The 23,154-nt window shown below is 37.8% G+C and overlaps 1 protein-coding gene across 4 annotated transcripts in view; it reads right to left on the reverse strand.

Annotated features, from left to right (window-relative positions):
• Window positions 1-23,154, reverse strand: part of adgrd1 (adhesion G protein-coupled receptor D1) — a 75,960-nt gene that overhangs the window by 41,125 nt on the left and 11,681 nt on the right. For all 4 annotated transcript variants that reach the window (XR_012369650.1, XM_073867711.1, XM_073867713.1 and 1 more), the window contains 7 exons: window positions 17,968-18,032; window positions 14,757-14,897; window positions 14,602-14,661; window positions 11,856-11,982; window positions 10,986-11,093; window positions 7,501-7,576; window positions 6,235-6,376 (listed from right to left, as the gene is read on the reverse strand). Coding sequence is in view for 3 of the 4 variants with exons in the window: in XM_073867711.1 (XP_073723812.1) it covers window positions 6,235-6,376; window positions 7,501-7,576; window positions 10,986-11,093; window positions 11,856-11,982; window positions 14,602-14,661; window positions 14,757-14,897; window positions 17,968-18,032 (719 nt within the window). In the remaining variant the exon portion in view is untranslated. The remainder of the gene's footprint in view (window positions 1-6,234; window positions 6,377-7,500; window positions 7,577-10,985; window positions 11,094-11,855; window positions 11,983-14,601; window positions 14,662-14,756; window positions 14,898-17,967; window positions 18,033-23,154) is intronic.

Below are 23,154 nucleotides of genomic sequence, written 5' to 3' on the forward strand. Positions count from 1 at the left end.
CGAGTGAATGAAAAAGTGAGTGAATAAGTGGGCGAGCAAATAAGTTATTAAAAGGCTACCCAAGTACTGTACAGAATAGACAAGTGTCAGATTGTTTTATAAGTTGTAACAAGCATAAGGTTTCTGTAAATTCACGATTATATTTGAACCAAATCGGAAATTCTTTAATAGGCCAAAACTGTTAGTGGTTCAGTAATTCTCCCACAGAAATCTTTACAGACAGTTTACTGGGCACAAAACCGCATGAACACAAACAAAACAATGGGTAATTATATTAATCATGAGACATTTTAGCCTTTGTTATGTATCCCTTGGTTTTGAAGGGTTTAAGGAGTCCTTTGAATCAAAACAATTGAGCATTGTGTCTCTACATGTAGTATGTTTACTAGTTAGAGTAAACAGAACAAACGCATGCCCGGCCGCACACACACACAGTATGGATGGCGATCGCTCGCACTCCGTAAAGCAGCATCTCTCTGTTTTGCGTCCGCTATGCTAAATCTTTATTAGGTTGTAAATGCAGCGAGAGCTTGTCAGAAATCTTTTTTTATAATCCTCTTGATTTCGAGCGCCGCCCGAATGCAGCATGAAATCATTCTTTCCGTTCATTCACCTCAAGCCACGCGATCAAGCCATGAGACAAGGGACAATTCAGAGATGAGATTGACCTGTGAAGTCTAATAGTTTTTAGCTTTTATTGTTTAAAAGAATTTAAATTAGAGACACATCTTTTGAAGCGCTGCGTTTCTGAATGCATGAAGGTTTGTTCTGAGCTCTGTAAGGGTGTACTCAACACTAGGCCAACCATACCATACCCAAGCACCAAGCATGTTTGACCCCCAAAGTCTGGTTTGTTTGACTAGTGTGATCGCTCTGTACCGTACCAGGGTGCGGTATGCTTAAAGTGCACCTATTTCATTGCTAAAAAATCAACATTATTTTGTCAAAGCTAAACATCATATCTAGTCAAACCGCATAACGACATCGCTACAAATACAGTATGGGATTAAAATCAGCGGAAGCTACGTTACCTTGTTTCATCGACGCTTGGTGCAACAGCAGTGGATGTTTTCGGTTCAGATGCTGAATGTAATGATAATGTAATGATCCCAAACTTTAGACATTCTCTCTCTGCCGTTTATGGACATATTCGCTCCGCCATCGCGCCAACTAAATTCAAAATGTATCACGCGCTATGATGTGCTTCCTGAACATTGAACGGTCCGTGTGAATCAAATCTCGTCGCGTGTAGTGCGCGTCATGGGAATTTAATGAGGCTTCGAGGCAGAATTTTTGCCTCGAGGAATTTTTTGAATCGAGTACATCGAGTAACTCGATGAATCGTTTCAGCCCTACCTCTGACGTCAGCCGGAAATGTGTCACTTTACCATGTATGAAAGATTTCGTCACAACGCAATGCGAACAGGAGTTAACTTACAGGCAGTGAGTCAAAGCGGGAGGAATTATGATAATGTCGGTCTTGTCCAAGTCAACAGGCCCAGAAAGTAAACTGATGCCTACAATTTGTGTGTTTGTTGTAGTCCAAGAAAAGAGATTTACATGGGAAACGATACCTTGCGTCATTGTTTACTTTGGTGTTTGTACCTTTTGCATATTGTTAACATTTACTAATACACACTTACACACCAAAGGAAATGTAAAATCATGAATCGGACAATAGTTGCTCTTTAAATAAACTCTGAAGTGCCTCACTTTCAGAAAAAAAGGTACAAAAGTTGTCATTGGGAGCAGACTGATCTCACGGAAAGTCGTGTTATAGGGGGTTTTCACACCTGCCTTGTTTAGTTCGATTGAATCGTACCAGAGTTCGATTGCTCAGTTGGTGCGGTTCGTTTGGGCAGGTGAGAATGCAGCAATCGAACTCTGGTGCGCACCAAAAGCGGACCAAACAAGCGGACCGCAAGGTGGTCTCGGTACGCTTTCAAACGAACTCTAGAGCGGTTTGTTTGTGGTGAGAACACGATCCGAGATCGAACCGACCTATCTGCAAAAGTACTGCGCATTTTGGACTAAACCAGCTGCCGTAGTCAACTGCGCAGTGCATTATCAGATGAGGAAGTGTTTGTTGACCGTTTCTATTAGCAATATTTGCACAATGACAAATCGCGGACATACCAGAAGTTGCGAGGAGGTGCGGGCGGAGCCTCGGAAATGTTTTGTCTTCGCCGTTTGTAGTGCATTAAACCGTTGTTTTCAAGCTGCATCCGCGATTCATTCTGAAAATGAACAGTTTGTCTAGAGTGCTGTATACAAACTATGTATAACAACCACGGAGACATAATTACAGCGCGCAGCCGTCTGTCCATGGTGTCTGCTGTATTATCCTTCTTTTGTTTACTTCCGGGGGTTCCGCTGGAATTTGCCGCACGTTGATTCTGACCAATCGAGAAGCCGTTTAGGAAATACGTTCAAATACATGTGGCCAATGAGTGATGTGGATCTTATTACATGACAGAATTTTGGTTCGTTTCAACTGGTGCGGATCAGAGCAATCAGTGTGGTGTGAAATGGAACCAAATCTGCTAAAAAAGCTGCAAGTTATAATTTTTTGCTTTTGGTCTGGAGCAAATGAACCGAACTACAGATGTAAAAACGCCCATAGTCATGCAAAATTTGATCAATTTATTTGTGCCCATTGCACGAAATTCAGCTTTTTTAGGTGTCTTAAGCACAAATGTCTTTTTCGTGACACTCGCACAAATTTCTAGAAATAGTTTTTCATGTGCGTTGCACGACTTTCTTTATTGTTTCATTTTATGTATTGTTTTCTCATAGTTTTTTCCTATTTTCTTATCATTGTCGCTTGGGGTTGGGGTTAGAATCACTTTCTGTTACATTTTACATCCTAACCCAAACCCCAACACAACCCCAATTCCAGGCGACAATGAAAAAGTGTGTGCTTAAGAAACGTAAAAAAGCTGAAATTCGTGCAACAGACACAAATAAATTGATCAAATTTTGCATGACTATAACACGACTTTCCGTGAGATCATGTTGCTGGGACTGTTTGCAGAGGTGGTCTCTGGTATGGTTCAGTTTCGATTAGGGACGGGGCACAATAGTGTGACCGCTAACTGTGCCAGAGCACCTTTCTGAAATCTTTACACCAATCATGCAACTGTTTTCATTATCCCTCGACTTCAGCTGTCAAATTTAAAACTGAATAGCTGGATTATGTGCAGTCACCAAGTCTCAAACAAAAAATAAAATAATACTTGTGTAATAAACTAAAAAATAATAAGCTACAGCCCCATAACACCACTTTGATACAAAATCAGTATCAACAAATTATTTAAGTAGTAAATTTTTAAATATTACATTTTCCAATCTCAAATGTAGTTAAGTTCACAATAATAACTTTACCGTGAGAACTACTTCCACACAAAAGTATTGTTGTCACACACCTAGACAGATACTGTATACAGAACTTCAAATCCAAATATTTAATGTGTCAGACCGTTTTAACTAATAAGCCATTGATTAAAACACAACACAAAGGGCCTTATCTTAAAATGGTCTTATCACCCTACTCCATCACAGACGCTGTGACAGATTATTGAGAAACTCATGTGTGTTCCTCCTCGATACATCACCCAGACAGCAATGCCTCTGTTGACGTCAGTACCCAAACAGGTAACCAGTGTCCCAAGATAAAACAGTGGAAATTCATTCAAATTATGGCCAGAGAAAAAATACTGAAGGAAATCTAGAAATACACAGAAATGGTGGCCAGGGAACTGTATTTGGGGCATTTTGCAAGAATTGTATCAGGGCTAAAATAGCATTGCTGGTGGAGACAACATATAGCTTAAACTTCAATATCATTGCCTATTTTGGGCCGCAATGTGCTCCTTTCTGTGCAGCAGTACAAAATCCTGCTGAATGCACTATATATATCCCTGGAGAGCCCACGGGTTAAATATGGTCAATGTTAATTGCTGCTAATAAAAGGGTTATTGGGTTCTCCAGGGATATACTTGCTGCTTTGATGTGGCATCTACACAAAGAAAACTCCTCTACAATATAACCATAATATAATTGGCTCATAAGGCTGTGGGTGCCGTTGCCACAATCTCATTTAATGGTGTCACTCATAATCTTGATACAAAGAAACGGCAAATATCTTGTGAATCTGCTGTCTGGGTCTTACTCTTAGAGAAATGTATTACAAAAGCATTTGTACGAACCCCTTCACACGCATTTCCACATGCACATACAGAGTAATGTCTGTTCAAACAAATAAACATCTCTGACAAAAGCATGAAGCAGCCAGCAAAACAAACGCTCGTCTCCATAGTTACGTGCATGCCAGCATGGTTTTGATTTGGATGCACTTAAAGCGCTTTAAAAAGAACAATGAAAAAGTGAATGAAGTAGGAGAGAGATACACTGTACTGGCCAGGAGAGGATGACTTGAGTTTCTTTTTTGGGCTCATGAAGAAATCTTTGTTTAATGGGATCGTGACATAATGCAAAGTTTAGGATTTTTTATGTAATGGTATCATCGTAGGTGAGCAGTCAAATGTGGGTCAACTGATAGACAGTGTGTTTGTGGAGTCGCACTGTGAAAGAAGAAATAATACAGTCTTTTCTTTACTGGTCATTTTTTTACAGCAAGTACCATAATAAAGACATCCCGAATTGGTTAACTTGCCTACATCTGTGTCCATTATGAGGGGTTTCCCATGGAAATTTGGCAAATGGATACAAGCTCAACTGAGTCGTAGCATCTGTGCACACACATCCCAAATAGTCGCCTTGTTAAACCAGTTCATCCTTCTCTTTTTAAAGTCTTCGGAGCTTATGGCTCCAGCGTTCAGAACCACTTTTTCTGGCAAAAAAATACAAGAATGAGAGACGGTGTACGCCGAAATGGATTTTAATGGTTAGAGCTGGCAGTTCTGCTCTCTGCTGATGGCATTCTCGTGTAACACGGCTTCCATGGCTCACCGAAAAGACAAAACCGCAAAGAGCTGCAGAAGAATGGTGGTCTTTCAAAGCTTTCCACGAAGCATACTAAAGAGAGGAATTAGCAAACAAGAAGAAAATTCTGTTCTAAACATATAATTTTTTTTTATATCTATTGAACATCAGGCCTCGCAAAATCGCTAGTCCAACGTCCCTTGCAGTCGGGCTACCAAAATGCATCCCCGCCTTGCCCGTCGGGCTATCTTGACTTATAGGGAGGAAAAATATATTTAAATGCTTATGCATTCTCTCATTTGGATGGGTAATTATGGTGTATGTAATTCAGGAAAGGGGTATTTACTTTCGCGATTGTGCAAAGCCGCGAACTGTACAGGAAGCAGATGTGCTAATTTGTCATTGACGATCTGGATCTGTTACGCAAAATTTCCTCCAACGTCATCCTGTCAGTCATTACTATCCTTACATAAATATCCCGCAGCAAACTTGGCATGTGCAGTGAAGAGAATCGCTACAGTAGGCTCTGCAGAAACTTGCTCTTAAAGCGACAGTAGCCACTATTTTTCTGATCGAAATTGAATCGATCTGGAACATCTGAATCGATACCCAGCCCTAATAAATAATTTATTATAGCATGTTTAAATTTCCACTTTGTAGGTGTGTGCAAAAATGTGCCGTATTGGGTGTGTCCTTTAAAATGCAAATGAGCTGATGAAATTCAAACACTGATCACAATGATGGTGGTTTGTTGCAATTAAAACTCAATTGTGCTTTTCTCTGCACTAAATGGCAGTGCTGTGGTTGGATAGTGCAGTTTAAGGGTTGGTATTATTATAATCATAAGGAGAGCCAAATTTTAACAACCTATTTTTTCATGTGCTTGAAGAGAATGGTTTACCAAAACTAAGTTACTGCTGGGTTGATCTTTTTCACATTTTCTAGGTTGACAGAAGCACTGGGGACCCAATCATAGCACTTAAAAATGGAAAAAGTCAGATTTTCATGCCATGGCCCCTTTAATTAAACCATAATCTTTAACCATATTGTCACCATAACTTTACATGAGTCAGTACTAGGCAACTGGACTAAGCTTTTTGTATGTGAATGTGCAAATTTCAAACAAATATTTGATGCTGAAATTTTATTCAAGAACCCTAAAAACACACTGCAAAAAATAATTTAAGATAAAGAAAGAAAAACAGAAAGAAATAGAAGTATGCAAGCACCCACACATCCAAATAAATATGTGAAAATGAACTGATGAAATGAGGAGTGGTGTTCGCCTACCAGCTGGTGCGTTTGGACGATCCTGATGAGAGGCTCGGTGGACAGGTTGAGTGACAGGGCTGGAGACGGCTCCACCTTCAGAGAGATAAGATGACTGGCCATCTGGATCTTATGATCTTTAAAATCCACTGCTTCATTAATGCTGCATAGACAAACAGACGGTTATTGGTCATTGTATCTGTACTATTGTGCAGACTCTTTAAAATGAGCAAAGAAAATTATACTGATGAAATATTAAACAAATAAGGACACGTAACAGAAAGAATCAGTAAAACATAGCAAGACAAATAGATAGATACAGTAAGATTGCACTAAGATACACACAAGAAAGATTTTGTTGATAACATCTCATAAGACAGTGGTTCTCAAACTTTTTCAGCGTACGGCCCCCTTTGTGTACGGTGCATTCCTTCACGCCCCTCCCCACAGAAAATGTATGACAAAAAAACAAAACATTAAAATATACAAAGTAGTGCTGTTGATTAGCAGCCTTATTTTTTTTAGGTTTAATTTCACAGAATTCATGATAAATTAATGTATTTTATAAAATGTCATAAAACTGGGGCCCCCCTGGCACCATCTCGTGGCCCCCCTGGTTCATAGACCTCATGTTTGGGGGTCAACAGCAAACTAGAATCTGTTAATCAGTGCAGTTGTTAAAGATGGCCGCTGAGTCCCAGAACTGAGCTAAAATAAAACAGCGAGTTAAGTACTGATCATGGGAAAAGTTTTATTAGTGGAGTTAATGGCTGGGAGTATTAGACACTGAGGACAAAGTGGCCAGATGAGAGAGAGAGAAATAGAGATTGATAAAAACTTGCTCATATAAAACAAGATTTACAACAGGAAACGCACGCACGCACACACGCACACTGGTATTAGGAATTCTCATTGACTTTTATTTAGGTCTAAATACAGAGCTAATGATCCTCTCTATTCCCAAACCTAACAAAAATCTTTAGTAATTTTTACATTTTCATTTAGACATTATTTAGTATATCATTCAAACTATATGACTGATAAACATAGTTGTGGTATACTCACAATCCAGCATTTTTCAAAATTAAATATTTAAAATATAAGCATTAATATTTTTCAGTCAGCTAAAGTCTTTGTTTTTTTATATACTGTTTTCTACAAAAAAAAATAAAACATCCTACATCATCAAACTTTGATGCTCCTAATCTCATAATTAGATTTTGATACAAGAAATATTGAGGCCGAGAAATATTTTGATCAGGCTACGGTAGCACATGCACACCTCACCTTGTTTGAAGAGGGCTGATTTTATTGTAATAGTTGTGCATCTTGTGGTAGAAAAGGCCCACAATTGTGGTCTGAGCTGCAGGGTGAAACAAACACAAGCATTAGAGCGTCATTAACTTCTGTCCGCTGCGATTGCAATCGACGTGCAATGTCTGCGCGCGAGCATGCATGTGTGAATCTCATGTGTTAAAGAATGTGTTGGGCTCCTGCTGAAATTCAGAGAGCGGACCGACTCATTATCACAAGCCCTGCATGTGGTCCTCTCATTGCGTCTCTAATGGGAAAGATGTGTGTTCACATACAAGCGAGAGGAGCACGATGAGAGACCATAACGTGTGCGGAGAAGGAAAATATGTTACACCCTCCTTCAAAACTCCTTAGCATTAAAAAACAAAGCCTTGTCTCTTGACTTCAGCATTCACTTTAGGAAAATAAACACCTAAAACTGACATCTATAAAATCTTAAATGTGTCTGAAAGAGAAAAGGGTAAATTATGCATTTGAGATGTTGCATCTGTTATGCTATGGATATGCTGTCCACATTCATTTCAGGTTCAGGTTCATTTATTTGTATAGCACTTTTAAAAACAACAGATTTAACCAAGGTGCTTTACATAATAGGCACATAAAATCTAAAAATGTATAAAACACAATAAAATAAGAATCTGCTCCTCACAGACAGAAAGAGCAGCAGTTGCGCAACTTGTCCGCTCCTGACACACAGAAAGAACGCACGCATACAGATCTGTTGTCTGTGTTTCAATGACTTGTTTTAAAACTGCAGTGCTTAAATACGTGTACAAACATTACGTTGTCGCGACCACGCGCACAGGAGCGTGATGTGGGCGCGTAACCTCGATACAAACGATAGTCCAAAATCTCTACCGGTTGACAAATTTCTACCGGTTAATTATGTCTACCGGTTTATCGCCCACCCCTAATTGGTACTGAGGGGCCTAAAGTGTGCCAAGAAAACCTCCCTCACACCATTACGCCATTGTATTAATAAGAAATTAAACAGGTGTTCCTAATAATCCTTTATGTGAGTGTATACATATAGACGGTTTCAGCAGTAACAACATAAACAAGCGGCTGTCACGGTCCGCATGAACTTCCGGTAGACTCCGCTAAGAATAAATAACAACAAAGTTCTTTAAACGTAGTTTATTTATATAACAAGCAAAAAAACAACAACACATAGATTACCTAGGAAACCAAAATATTTGTTATTTTCGACGAGGCATTTGTTCAAGAGATCCGTTTAGCGACAAGTCAGACCATTAAAAAAACGAAACCGGAAGTAAGGTTCGGATCAAGACGTGCATCACGTGCATCCGATGAAACCGTCTATACACATTATATAGTGTAAATTTAAAGTAGTGACCAAATGTGATGTCTGGCGGGTCAGGATTTTTACAATATTAACTTTTTACTGTTAGATTAAACCATCAAAATATGAAATCACAGCGTATAAGGGAATCTGGTGTTTTATTAAAATATAAAAAACTTTCTCAGGTAATAAAGCAAACACTGACTACATTTGTATGTGTTATTAAAATGTGTTGATCCTCTTTTGTGGTAATATTTTGTGGTCAATGTCCTGGGATATGTCTTCATAAACTTCATAAGCCTCCTTCAATTCTTCTCAAAGCTGAACTTCAGTCTATACCCCAAACAAACACCAATGCAACATGCATACCAAATATTTAATAAAATACTTGAATAAAGAGTGAAAATATCAATTGTTCAAAGCTGGACACCACTTTTGGCCACAATTGTCTTTTCATTTGAGCGAAAAATGTGTGACTGTGTAACATGCTGAATATCGTCATAGCCTATTAATGCTTTTACAGGTGTTATTAGAATATATTAATATTAATAGACCTTTAAAATGATCTCAACCTCCCAGTTGTCCGAGTTGAACTGTGGGCACATAACCTCACAAACCAAAGACTAAAAAACGTTTTTACGAAACGTACAGAAAGTTGGCCACATCGCTCCAGCGTGTTCCATCTCTCCCTGCCTTTAATTGCCGTATAAAATCTTTGCTTGGTTCATGTAATAAAGTGCAGCATGTGTTCAGGAGAAGTGGATCAGTGGCACATTAATGCCAGCTTGACATTTATGTTCCATTTCTGATAATAGAGCTTTAATAGATTATTTAAACAGTTTATAATGAGTTCAGTTTGGCACTAACCCAGAGAAGCCGAGGAGAGCTCACCCCAAAATCGTGTCAAACAAACAAAACATTTAATGGCATCGTAATTGCGGCCGCCACATGGGAAACACAGATTGCAACACTCTCTCCGCAACTACAGATCGTGTTACAAAAAAGCTGGCCTGGTGCAAACAAGTGCGCACACTTTCTCTGTTTTCCTGAAAATCGCACAGATTATATAACACTATCTCTTTGAGGGGCTTGCGTGATTGGTTTGTTTTAATAGACAGCAGTAGAAGGCATAAAAATGGCGGCTTTATCGTGTTGATGTCTGTATTTTATAAACAGCTTAATTTGACCCTAGTTTGGAGCTTACTAAAACACTGTGATGTGTGCGCTTTACCAAAGCACTATGATGTGTGTGTGTGTGTTCTGGGTTTTAATTGGACGGGTATGATTTTGTAATGGCGATCTGCCACCTTTGGTTCAAAAAACTGATTGTCAGTTTGTTTGCCAATCCATTACATTTCTTACGTGTATGAACTCCAGGTTTTGTTCGTTCCAGTACACAGATTTTTAGCTCTATTAAGGTTATTAGTCTATTTGCTTATAAACATTTATGTCTGATACATAAAGATGCTGACATAGGCTTTCATCTGTAGGGGTCACTAGGTTTACCAGCAGGTCTTAAAGGCGGGGTGCATGATTTTTAAAAAACACTTTGGAAAGGGAGTCGGGCAGAGTACCAAAACACACTTGTAGCCAGTAAGCAGTAAGGTGGGTGTCTACTAACCGACATCATTGCCTGGGTTGCGTATGTGTGGGGTGGGTCAATCAAAATAAGGTCCAGATTCTATTAGGGTGGTAGGAACGTGTTTGTTTAGGTGATTTCAAATGTCAACATTGGCTTTCAGAGATCATGTACCCCGCCTTTAAGAGTCAAGAGGTCAATATGTGAACTTTGTATCATCTTCACGTCAAACGTTTTTGCTTTTTATGACTGTACAAATTTCCAGGTCACCAAAACTGTATTTTGCTTTTACATGAAAATAACCAGAACACAAAATCTATAATGACCACACCTTTGTTATTGCATGTACTGTATGTAATAGTTTGTGTGCCTGTCTATTTATTTTATAATCTATTATAGGCCTCCCATCATGCGTTTGTGTATATGTAGTATTTCTGTAGCTCAACCGGTAATTTGTGTTAGCATGCATCCCCAGAGAACACACAAACTAAGAAAATATATATCGTTGTAATGCTCTTTAAGTCACTTTAGATAAAAAGTGCCCAAATGCTAACATATAAATGTGCTCATACTCACATTGCATTGAGAGGGATTTTCCTGGAACTGAAATGTAACTCTTCCCTTGTGGGGGGAACCGGTAGTTGGGCATGTTGTAGTTCTGAGGGATTTTCATCAGGGAATAATCTACAAAAAGAGATCAGGTCATTCTTCACAGTTACTGTGGTTCTCAAAATGGGGGGCCTGTTGCCAGGGGGCCCCCGGTTTTATGACATTTTATCAAATACATTCATTTATTATAAATTCTGTGTAATTAAGTTTAAGATTTGTATGCCCTTTTATGTTTATATTGTGATTTTTTTTTTTGGACAGTGCCAGATGCAGATATTTTGTTTCATAAAAGTCTAGTCTAAAAATGGCATAGCAGGTTTTTTTGTGTTTTCGAGAATCGAATAAAACCGTGACCTTAGAATCGAAAATGTAATCGAATCAAGGATTTGGAGAATCAGGACACCCCTAATAAATAGGATCCTTACTAAAAGTGAATGTGTGCTCAAAAGCCAAATATTTTGACTTATAAAACCGTTTGTATGCATACCTGTAAGCAATGTTCCCTTTAACACAAATCACCTGCAAGTGTAATCACCGTCATATCCCGCCCTGTACACGCCAATTTTTTTTTACCATGAATAGTCAATGCAAAGCACCTCATGAATGCTCCTGGTGAAGGCTATCCTTAATTTTTAGGAAAGACTTCCTATTTTCTTTATCCAGATCTCAAATACCTTCAGTCAGAACTAATGTGACATTCATTCATGCATGCATGTATTAGATACTTTCCCCCACTGAGCATACTTGGACATACTCCACATACTTCAGCCAGCCATGTATGTATGGGAACGGGAGGGGTCATGAATTTCTAAGAATACATATTCTGCATGCACAGACCTGCCACAGAGCTCCTGCCCCCGATGGACAGAGGGGCTGTCGAGTCTGCTCTGGACTGAAGTCTGGACACCATGTTTCCCATCACGTTATCCACTGTCTCCACCAGCCCGCTGACCACTGGACTCCACTGTTTAACCGCAATCAGACACAAAAAGTACATCATGACTTAGATTTGAATATGATGGTGATATATGAATCTCAATCTTTACCTGCAGAACTTCATCATTTATAACATTTGTTAAACAGCCTGCCCTTGCGTGTTAGTTTAATAAATATTTTAGCTTTTTGATTACAATTGTAACACACTGAACTATAATTAAATCCATTCTGCCGAATTCCACACACTGTAAAAATGGTCCAAATATGTACCCCAGATTTCACTGGGTCAGTACCTTCTAAACATGTCCTAATATGTACCTTAATATTTTAGTACCAATATGTACCATTGCGATACTAATGTGCACTCTTTGGTATGTTCCTCTGAGATATTAATATGAACTCTTTGGGGCGGTTTCCCGGACAGAGATAAGCTTAAACCAGGACTAGGCCTTAGTTTAATTAAGAAATATAACTAGTTTTAGTAAAAACATTACTTGTGTGCATTTTGAGGCAAAACAAAGGGCACTGATGTATTTTAAGATATGTCAAGACAAGTTGTTTTCCGTTTAGACAGATCTTACATTTATTTTAGTCTAGGACTAGTCTAATCTCTGTCCGGGAAACCGCCCATTTAGGTGCAAAGATGTACTTTGATAAAGGGTACTGCCCCAGCTACAGCTGACAAAAAACCCAACCATACAATGCAAACAGACCATGGCATTGAAGAATATTATGTAAAAGATATTATATAGGCAGCAGGTTGTTATCACAGAAATACGCTTTGACTGTTTGATCAGGACCCAGATGCAAAGCTGGGGTCTTATATCACACTGAAGAGGCTTATTTCGCGATAAAAACCTGCTGCCTGTACATTATCCCAGTTATTACACAGCTATTTACCTCATAAGTATACTGCCCTACAAAGGCTAAGTGCAGTAACTACGCAAACACTGAAACTGAGAATAATGCCCTTAAAGTTTTTTACACCAACCAGTCAAACATGTTACTGCAATTTTGGCACACACGTTTTTCTCTGAAAAGGGACCAAATTAAACCAGGAGACTTTGTCATAAGACACAACAGATCTCACAAAGCCCATTTTAACCTTTAACTCAATTTTGACCAAATGCGTAGTTACTAAGCTTTGGCTTTGTAGGGCAGGATAGTAAAGAACATTAAATATTAATTTGAAATATTTTATTTGCAAATTTTTAAGGAAAACCGGTTTACTTTCGTTCTTAAGATAATATGTTCAAATGTCACAAAAACACTATTTGGTTTAATAATTTGTAAATATAATGTTAAATATGTAAAATTTTTGGCCTATATATATATACACTAACCTAAAGGATTATTAGGAACACCATACTAACACTGTGTTTGACCACCTTTCGCCTTCAGAACTGCCTTAATTCTATGTGGCATTGATTCAACAAAGTGCTGAAAGCATTCTTTAGAAATGTTGGCCCATATTGATGAAGCACATCCAGGGTCACGAAGCTCCCGTTCCACCACATCCCAAAGATGCTCTGTTGGGTTGAGATCTGGTGACTGTGGGGGCCATTTTAGTACGGTGAACTCATTGTCATGTTCAAGAAACCAATTTGAAATGATTCAAGCTTTGTGACATGATGCATTATCCTGCTGGAAGTAGCCATCAGTGGTAACAAGGCATGATGGATCCATGTTCTCATTCTGTTTACCCCAAATTCTGACTCTACCATCTGAATGTCTCCACAGAAATCGAGACTCATCAGACCAGGCAAAATTTTTCCAGTCTTCAACTGTCCAATTTTGGTGAGCTTGTGCAAATTGTAGCCTCTTTTTCCTATTTGTAGGGGAGGTGAGTGGTACCCTGTGGGGTCTTCTGCTGTTGTAGGCCATCAGCCTCAAGGTTGTGCGTGTTGGGGCTTCACAAATGCTTTGCTGCATACCTCGGTTGTAACGAGTGGTTATTTCAGTCAAAGTTGCTCTTCTATCAGCTTGAATCAGTCGGCCCATTCTCCTGTGACCTCTAGCATCAACAAGGCATTTTTCGCCCACAGGACTGCCACATACTGGATGTTTTCCATTTCACACCATTCTTTGTAAACCCCAGAAATGGTTGTGCATAAAAAAATCCCAGTAACTGAGCAGATTGTGAAATACTCAGACCGGCCCGTTTGGCACCAACAACCATGCCACGCTCAAAATTGCTTAAATCACCTTTATTTCCCATTCTGACATTCAGATTGGAGTTTAGGAGATTGTTTTGACCAGAACCACACTCCTAAATGCATTGAAGCAAATGCCATGTGATTGGTTGATTAGATAATTGCATTAATGAGAAACTGAACAGGTGTTCCTAATAATCCTTTAGGTGAGTGTGTGTGTGTGTGTGTGTGTGTATATATATATATATATATATATATATATATATATATATATATATATATATATATATATACACTCTATACTGTATTCTATATTACAATGTACCTGTCAAAATGATTTGCAGCCATGTGTTTTTAGTTTCAGACGGCTGTTATAATGAATAACATATCTTGGAATGCCACGACTGGTCAATCAGAAACAAGCATTATAGAGTGCCGTGTAATAAATTAATGTATTATATATATGACAAATATAATTAATACATTTAACAAACCTCATCATTTTCTTTCCAGTCCGAGGAGGTTATCACCTCATCCACGCTGTTTAGTAAATACTACAACACAGCAGGGTACAGGGATAGAAGACTGTTATGAAAGTTTCTTTGTATGTTTGTCTGAATAAACATTCGGTACTGCATGTGTGTATTACTTGTGTTAGATTGTTGGCTGTTTCTTCAGGTATACTGTTGTTTGGTAGAGAAGGCAGAAGATCAAATGCATCAGACTGTATAAGGTTGTGAACTTTATATGTCAGGTCTGTGCGGACGGTATGAGACCTTTCAGTTGTTGTCTGTAACAAACACAAAGCAAGAAGGGTAAGTTGTTTGTAAGTTACCTGTATAAAAGGGCAACATCTGAGATACCACATGTTCCTATCTTTACTCAATAACAGGCAGCGCTGTCGCTTGCGTGCACATTAAAATTTTCAATTTCTTTCCATTTCCTCAGAATCCAGAGGCAACAATAGTTCCAAAAGATGTCAATTTGTTTGTGTTTACAGCTTTAGCCACAACCTCATTTCCTGCTGGGTTCCGGTCTGTCCGCCAAGGGCGTATGCGCACATGGACGGTCCCAGGGCCCGGTCTGTGTAGGCTACATAACACCTAATCATCCAAGAGTGTGTGAGTCTAAATTCCATAAGGCCCTTGTGCTCGTGTGTCTGTGTTTCTGCCTGTATGTACCTCCACTCCTCCATGTAATTATTGCTCATGAAACAAATCGGAGCAGACAGTTTGAGGGCCTGTGAAAGGAGGCCTGTCGGACACCGCTGAGAGTCTTTAGAAGACATTTCAATGTCTTTAAAACCCGAAGTAATTTACTACCATCCAAATGAAGTCAGCGGTCTGAGTGCGGCGCTCTCATAACCCTTTTCTCAGAACCTGCATTTCCAATGACTTGAGGGCCGAATGATGATGTAACCGAATGTTACTGCATAACCTGCCAAATAAACACGTTGCATCGCAACCTTTGTTCACAAGTGTTATGAGTTACGGGGAACATATGTGACCCAGTCTGTGCAAACTCAGATGAAGTCATTTTTTGTGATGAACTGTTTTCTACATAAAATTACTTTACATAATGTAAAGAATATCTTGTAAAAATACATCCTTGATATTTTAAAACGGCGCATATTACTGTATGCCCATTTTAACAAGATGCACTGTAAAAAAATGCAGCATGAAGTTAAAACGACTTGGTATTGCAATTCAATTCAACCTACTATTATAAGTTTTAGCTTAAACGTTGACATAACTTATAAATTTAAGTTGAAATTGTTTAAATAACTTTTTTAAGTTGAATTAACATAAAAATATGTGTTGATCTGGCAAAAATGCTGCATATTTGTTTACAGTCTGTAATAAGTCTCAGGTGTGCCTAAAATGTGTCAAAATACCCTCACAGGTAATTTGTTATATAATGTCCAAAGTGCGCCTCTATTTGGTGAGAGCAAAACAAAAAAAAACGCTGTTTTCATGTGTGTACCTTTAACTCTTTCCCTGCCATTGAGGAGTTATACCGTCAATTAAGAAAAAACGCTTTCTTGCTAATGACGACTTTTTGAGGCAATCTATATTTTCGCTATTATTCACCATGTGGCACTCTTACCCACCTTATAAAACACTGAAGCATACACTAAGGCCAAAACCAGTAATGTATGGTCAATGTATGTTTTGATCATCGCTCTAAATCTGATCTCTAACAAAAGTCCTTTACAAAAATGCAATTATCTCAGGTTTTTGCTCAAAGTTTGGTATTTTTGAAGAAACCTAGCCAAATTTGAGAGGTGATAAAAAGAGAACAAAAGAAGATAGGATGAAAGTTTTTTATTTAAAATCAGAGGGTCTGTTCTTTCATTTGATATATTGTATGTTTATATATTAAAAGAAGAAAAATGTCTGGAAGACATTAAACTTTTGTAAAAATCATAAAAATTTTGGCTAGCAACTTTAAAAAAATGCTGGCGGGGAAAGAATTAAATGCAAATGAGCTACATCTCCTCACTCCCTTGCCAACAGGTTAAAAATAGATCTGATTACTTTGAATACAGTCTGAGACAATATTATATTTAGGAACATTATCACTACAACACGCTAACAAACAAATTTAGAAAAGCTTTAGAGTAAAATAAACCAATCAGTCAGTGGCTCTGGGCGGGGTTTGTTTGTGTGATGTCACATCTAATGAGACTGCTTTGGTTTAATGGGGATTAAAAAAGAATGAGAGGGTGTGTTTTTTACATTGTGGCGTGGTTGTGTTCACACACTGCCAACACACATTTATGTCCACACATTTTGTAAAAGTGGATTTTGCATAATATGGGCCCTTTAATACTGACTGAGCAAGGTCATGTCAAAGATTAAAATCAATGTGAAATCAGTGAGTAAAATAAAATTTTGATGCTCCTAATCTTATAATTAGATTATGAGACTGGATTTTACAGACAAAGTCACATATTTAAACTTTGAAATTCAATTTATGCCATTCTTATTCTCTATATAACCAATAAACTTCACAGCCACTATTTGACACATATGCAATGTGACAATGTAATGAAATGGCCATCAAATAAAGTCACATTGGGTGTTTCTAGACAGCTTTGATTATAAAGTCTTGTTTTGTGTGATCTCTCTAGAGTTTTAGAAGAGATCTCAACAATGTCTCAATTTATGCTTTGACTTGCCAAGATTTTGTGTTAAAACTAAACCAATTTACTCGTGCTAAGCTGAACCCCCCAATTTCAGAATGTATCATTTCTGTTTTTAACGTACAACGCAGATACTGAAATGAAACATAACTGAAGTCTGAGCTACGAATAACTACTCTTGGCGAAATACAAATCTTTTCCTTTAATATACGTCCGAGATCTCAAAACTCACAAACCTTAAACTCTAATAGTCTTTCCATTTAATCCAGCCAGACACTGCCGGATTTGATTAACCCCGTTGACTGAGAAATTCCAGCTTGTGTTTTTGATCGTTTCGATGAACGCAATTAATCAGACTCGGAAAACAAACAGGTTTTGTAAGGAGGCACTGGCCAATTCACCGCAAGCACTTCTACCTTATTTCAGGGCTAGAGAGAGAAACAGGTTGGCTCATACCCTTGAAAGATGCTGTGTTTACGTGCGTTAGTCAAATAAAATTTCATTAAAATTCACGCCTTTTCTGTTCATGTTTATTAGGCATGGCTTGCTGAGCGATTTTGCCCTGTTTAATCTCTAAGATAACTCTGGAATTCAGAGTAATGCATCATGCATTTAATCTGTCTGTCTTTAATCTGACAGTCTTTACCCTGGGCGACTCATAGAAAAACAATTTAAAAATATGCATTATGAATGAGCTCACGTCTGAAGAATTTACCGTCGTATGTGTTTCCCTGCTGACATGGGTGAAGGCTTCAATCGGGTAGGGAACCGCTTTATCACCTGTAGTGACAAAAACAAAAAAATTAAATACTGTGAAACAAAAAAAATCCAAGTTAAAGTCTCATAATAAAAAAAGTCTCACAATCTAATCTTAAAAGATTGGAGGCATCAAAGTTTGATGGGTTTCACATTAATTGTAACCTTTGACTTGGTCTTACTCAATTTAAAGATATCAAGGTTATATTACAAAATGGTCTACATTATGATGATTCTAGAAAACAGTAAATCACAATAAATTACTTTAGCTGGTTTTTCCATATACTGAGTCACAAATATAATAGAAATGTTCATTGTAAATCATGTTTAGAATCAGGTATAGTTGTGATTACTATAAAAAAGCATTAAATGAATCATAAAATATCCTAAATAACCCCTAAACGACAATAACTAAAATACAATACAATATATATCAAGCAACGGATAACACAGTCAGCGAATCATTTCACCAAATAAAGTCTGTATTATCATGAAAATGTATTCTGAGGTATTATCTGGATGACTGCACATTATTTGCTTTTAACACCGCTACTAAGCAAATAAAAAATGCATATAAAATATTAATTTAAGTCAGTTTTCAAACTTTATGATAGCAGGGACCCCCACATGCGATTATCCTTCGGTAAACTCAGACTCAACTTTATTGTCCCTTTTAGGGAAACTAAAAGAGTCTGTTTATACTTGGTATTAAGATGTGTTTTGGTCAATTGGATCACAAGTGGAGAAGAGAGACACATTTACGTTTACACCTGGATTTTTAATCTGTCCCTTTTGTCCACTTTCGACTGCTCCTATCCTGATTTTCTGAGGGATGGTGTGGACGAGTCCCTCTGCTGTCGTTTAAACATGAGTGGAAGAAATGACGCAAACTAATATTAGGTCAGAGACCGCTGCTTGTGTTGTTGTTAGTAAACATGGTGAATAGAGTTTTGTACATGTCTCTAAGACCTTGTTTACCCTGCAAATCTTGATGTTCAATTCTGATTTGTTGCCTATATCAGATTTTTTTTACTGTGCGTTTACACTTTCTTTCAATTGTGATCCATATTCGATGCATGGGTTTACACTTGCCATACGTCTGAAACATTACACATGCATAATAGGGTTGTTGTGCCACACACTAGCCAAGATGGACGAATAAAACACAATAAAAATTCTTCAGGGTTCCCACACCTTAGTTATCTTCAAATTTAAAGACCTTTCAAGGACTTTCCAGGTCCAATACCCTCAAATTCAAGAACTAAATGTGGAGACACATTTCAAGTGAGAGCAAGGTTACATCATGTTACCTTTAAGATACATTCTTACAGTTCCCTTTTGAGGGAACTCGTGCTGCGTCACTGTGGTGACACTTGGGGACGCCTCCAGGGGTAAGTGCGTCTGAATGTGTATATCAAATTCAACCAATGGTGAGGCTTAACAACAAACACAACTATGCAAAAAAGCATTTTGGTATGAATCAACATTTGCATACAGAAAATATACACATTTAGCACGCGAGTAGAATTTGTATGATATTATCCTACACTACACAGGGAATAATATGGATTTTTTCCCCCAGAAAACTTCTAGCATTAAATAGATTCAAGCACTTTCATAGACCTGTATCTATGTATGTATATTTTCAAAAACTTCCCAGGGTCTTGAATTCCCCCCCCAGATTCATAAACTTTCAAGGATTTCAAGGACCCGTGGGAACCCTGATTCTTCTGTGTTTGTCATAATTTGCTTAATGATTTGCCTAAAGCAACATCACCTTTAAAGCCTTGCGTTCTTGATTTCTTAAGTATGTTTCTGAATGAGATTTTAATCTGTGAATTAAATGACATTCCAAACCATTTTCTTCTCAATCTTTTAAACACTCCACTTTAAGGTCAGTAAAATGTTCTACGATTGGTTGAGGGGTGGTCTGTGGGTAAGTGAAGGTTATGTTCTTCCTGATCCCATTTTTTAAACCCTAGTTAGTGTGTAATGTTGCTGTTAGAGCATAAATAGTACCTGCAGAATGATAAAGCTCAAAGTTCACTGCCAGGCGATATATTTTCTTTAACAGAATTCCCCTTTCAAAGCCTACAGCGAACGACTGGACTACAGCCCTCTACTTCCTGCTTTAATGACGTCACTAGAAGAGTTTTTGACTAAACTCCGCCCACAGGAATACGTCAGTCGCCAGCTTTGGCTCAAACGGCTCTGCTAAGCTAAGCTGCTGTCGAATCACAACACACTAAACTAACTACACAATCAGAACTCGTTACGTATTTCTAAAGGAGGGACTTCACAGAACAAGAAAAAGATCAGCCCGTTTTGAGGACAGTGAAAACAGCGGTATATGGATAAGTAGATTGTGTAAAAAAATATCGCGTTTTTTACACGTGAAACATGAACACATGTTATATTGCGCACTGTAAACACAATCAAAGCTTCAAAAACACCGAAAGAACGGGACCTTTAGTAACCTGTTCAATGAATGGTTAAAGCCTACGCGGCTGCCGCCCACAAAAAGATAAAACCTAAATTCCATTAGAAAATGATCATTCCTTATGCCCTATTCCCTGCGAAGATCAGAATTTTTAATGTGTAAACTTAAGAGAAAGTTGCACAATTGTCTCATAGTGTGGCCAATTAAAATACACTTGGCGAATAGAGCAATGAAACACGTCATTTTCTCTTTATTTGGATCAACTTTATCTGGATCCTTTTTGTCCCACAGAGAGCAAAATATTTCAGTCGACCGTTCATGCATTTAAGAGGCACCGAAATGAGGCACCAAAATCTGTGTTCTTCACGAATATGTCGTCATCCACCCGCGAGGAAGTACTAAATTGTCACAGTTTTAATGATGTACAGAACCCAATGCCTCAGAAAATCCCATCTGCCTATTTACATGACAGTCCCATAGGCAGATATATGATTTATTTTCCACATATGAATGAGACCTCAAACCGATCTCGAAATATCCGAAGGCCATAGAACACATCCAATCTGTGTCACATATAAGCAAAAAATCGGAATTGGGTCACATTTCACTTACAGTGTAAACGAGGCCTAAGATGGCACCAGGCTGACCGGATAACACAAGCCACATCCATATACACATCAGTAACTTCAATATGATCATACAAAATAAAAACATTATTTACATAACAAATACATTCTCCTCCATGGAGCAATTAAATAGTTTAACGAGTTCTTTTTGTGCTGCATTCAGGAAGTCTAAAGGGACGACCTGATGGCAATACCTGAAACTGACTATGTAGTGGATGATCCACAATGCTAAGAATAACCTGGGCCTTCTTAAAAACATCACTTTGAAAAATTGTACTAGGCCCAGTCTGGTTTAGACCAGTTATTTTCCCTGCCACCTTCACCAGAGAACTTAATCTATTTTGATCTGTCAGGCTCAGGACTCCAAACCATGCAACAATACAAAAGGAAACAACTGATTCCTCATCATAGTAGGACTCAAGGGCCGGGGTATACTTTTTTAGCTTTCAAAGTATACTCAACCGCAGTTACGTGCGGATGGACGTGTTTCTTATTCAAATTATTACTCTACCAGGCCATCAAGGCAGCACAGATTCGTGACATTTACAGTACATGAAAAAAATTAGGATAGATGAGGAAAAGTAGCCCATCCACCATTGCAAACAAAGTTTAGAACAAACACAAGAAAACAAAGAACAGGAATCAAACATTATGGTGACGAAAATGCTCCACAGCTTTCTGTGAAAACATTAAAATAAATAAATAAATCATGGTGTGTGTGTGCAAACGCTGTCTTTTGCCTTTGTGTAATTGTTTGTAGTGGACTGTCCTGTCTCAATATTTTAATGCTAGGGCTGGGCAATTTTTTTTTTGATTAATCGTTTTTTTCTGTGGTCGATTCAAAATTGATTCTCAAAGGCCACAAATAATTTTTTTTTAAATGAAATAACCTGATCCTGTTTGATCAAGGAATGTGACAGTTCTGACTTTTTTCAGCATACATTTTTCATTTTGCATTAAAATTGTATTGTATTTAACATAATTGTATGCATTTGAAAATTAGAGATGGGTTCTGTTTTAATGTACCCAAGTGTAACTAAAATAAAAGAGTTTAATATACATTATTAATTTATTTTTATTAATTACCCACTTGTAAACATATGTTCACTGTTCTTTTTTATAAATATAGTATTTGTATTAAATCTATATTCATTGAGTTGAATTAAGTATAAAAACCGACCCGAGAATCGAAATTGTAAATCGAACCGAATCAATTGAATCGACTTAGCTTGTAAATCGAAACCGAATCAATCTATCTGGAACATCTGAATCGATACCCACCCCTATTTAATGTGCTGCTGTTGTACGTCTACTGTCCTACTGATGAAAATGACGTCATGCGGATGGGCGTATAGGCAGACTGCCCTGGTAAACCTTCGGCTATACTCTAAAAACTTATATAGTTTCCTCAAGAAAAACAGACCTCCAAAGCATTGGGTGAAGGACCCCTTTCCTAAAATTCATATATACTGTATAAAGGAACGTTAAAACTGTGTTAGATAAATAGTAATTGATATTATAAAGACAGCTAATTGTTTACAAACTTTAATATTTGGCTACACGCTAGACTTTTACTATTTTAGATTTTCTGGGGACTCCTTAAAACCCCCAAGGGATCCCCGGACCCTAGTTTGAAAACCCCAGATTTAAGTTCTAAATGTAAATGGACCAACATTACATAAATACAAAGAAAAACACAGCTGAGAAAGCACATGAAAGACATGAAACAAATATGCTCACATGCACATGTAGAAAATCAGCTGCCAGCTGAACTGTCAACTATACAATTTATGTATTATGTCAACACACAGAAACTTAGTTAATACAAACTCATGATCAAACTCAGAAGCATCATTCATGTTAACTTTCAGTTAAACAAAAACTTTACACCTGTTAGAAATACACATGCAGTATCTTTACCTGCATGCACACAAATGTCCATGGCAGTAAGGTTGGTTTATAGGGCGCCAGACAAAGATGCTCTCTAATGACTCTGTACTATGTACCTCATTAGAGTTTATTACATCTGTACATGTGCAAAACAACAGTAGATTTTCTCTTTTTCAACAACATCACGTTG

Source organism: Misgurnus anguillicaudatus, chromosome 5, assembly GCF_027580225.2.
Source record: "Misgurnus anguillicaudatus chromosome 5, ASM2758022v2, whole genome shotgun sequence".
NCBI lineage: Eukaryota > Metazoa > Chordata > Actinopteri > Cypriniformes > Cobitidae > Misgurnus > Misgurnus anguillicaudatus.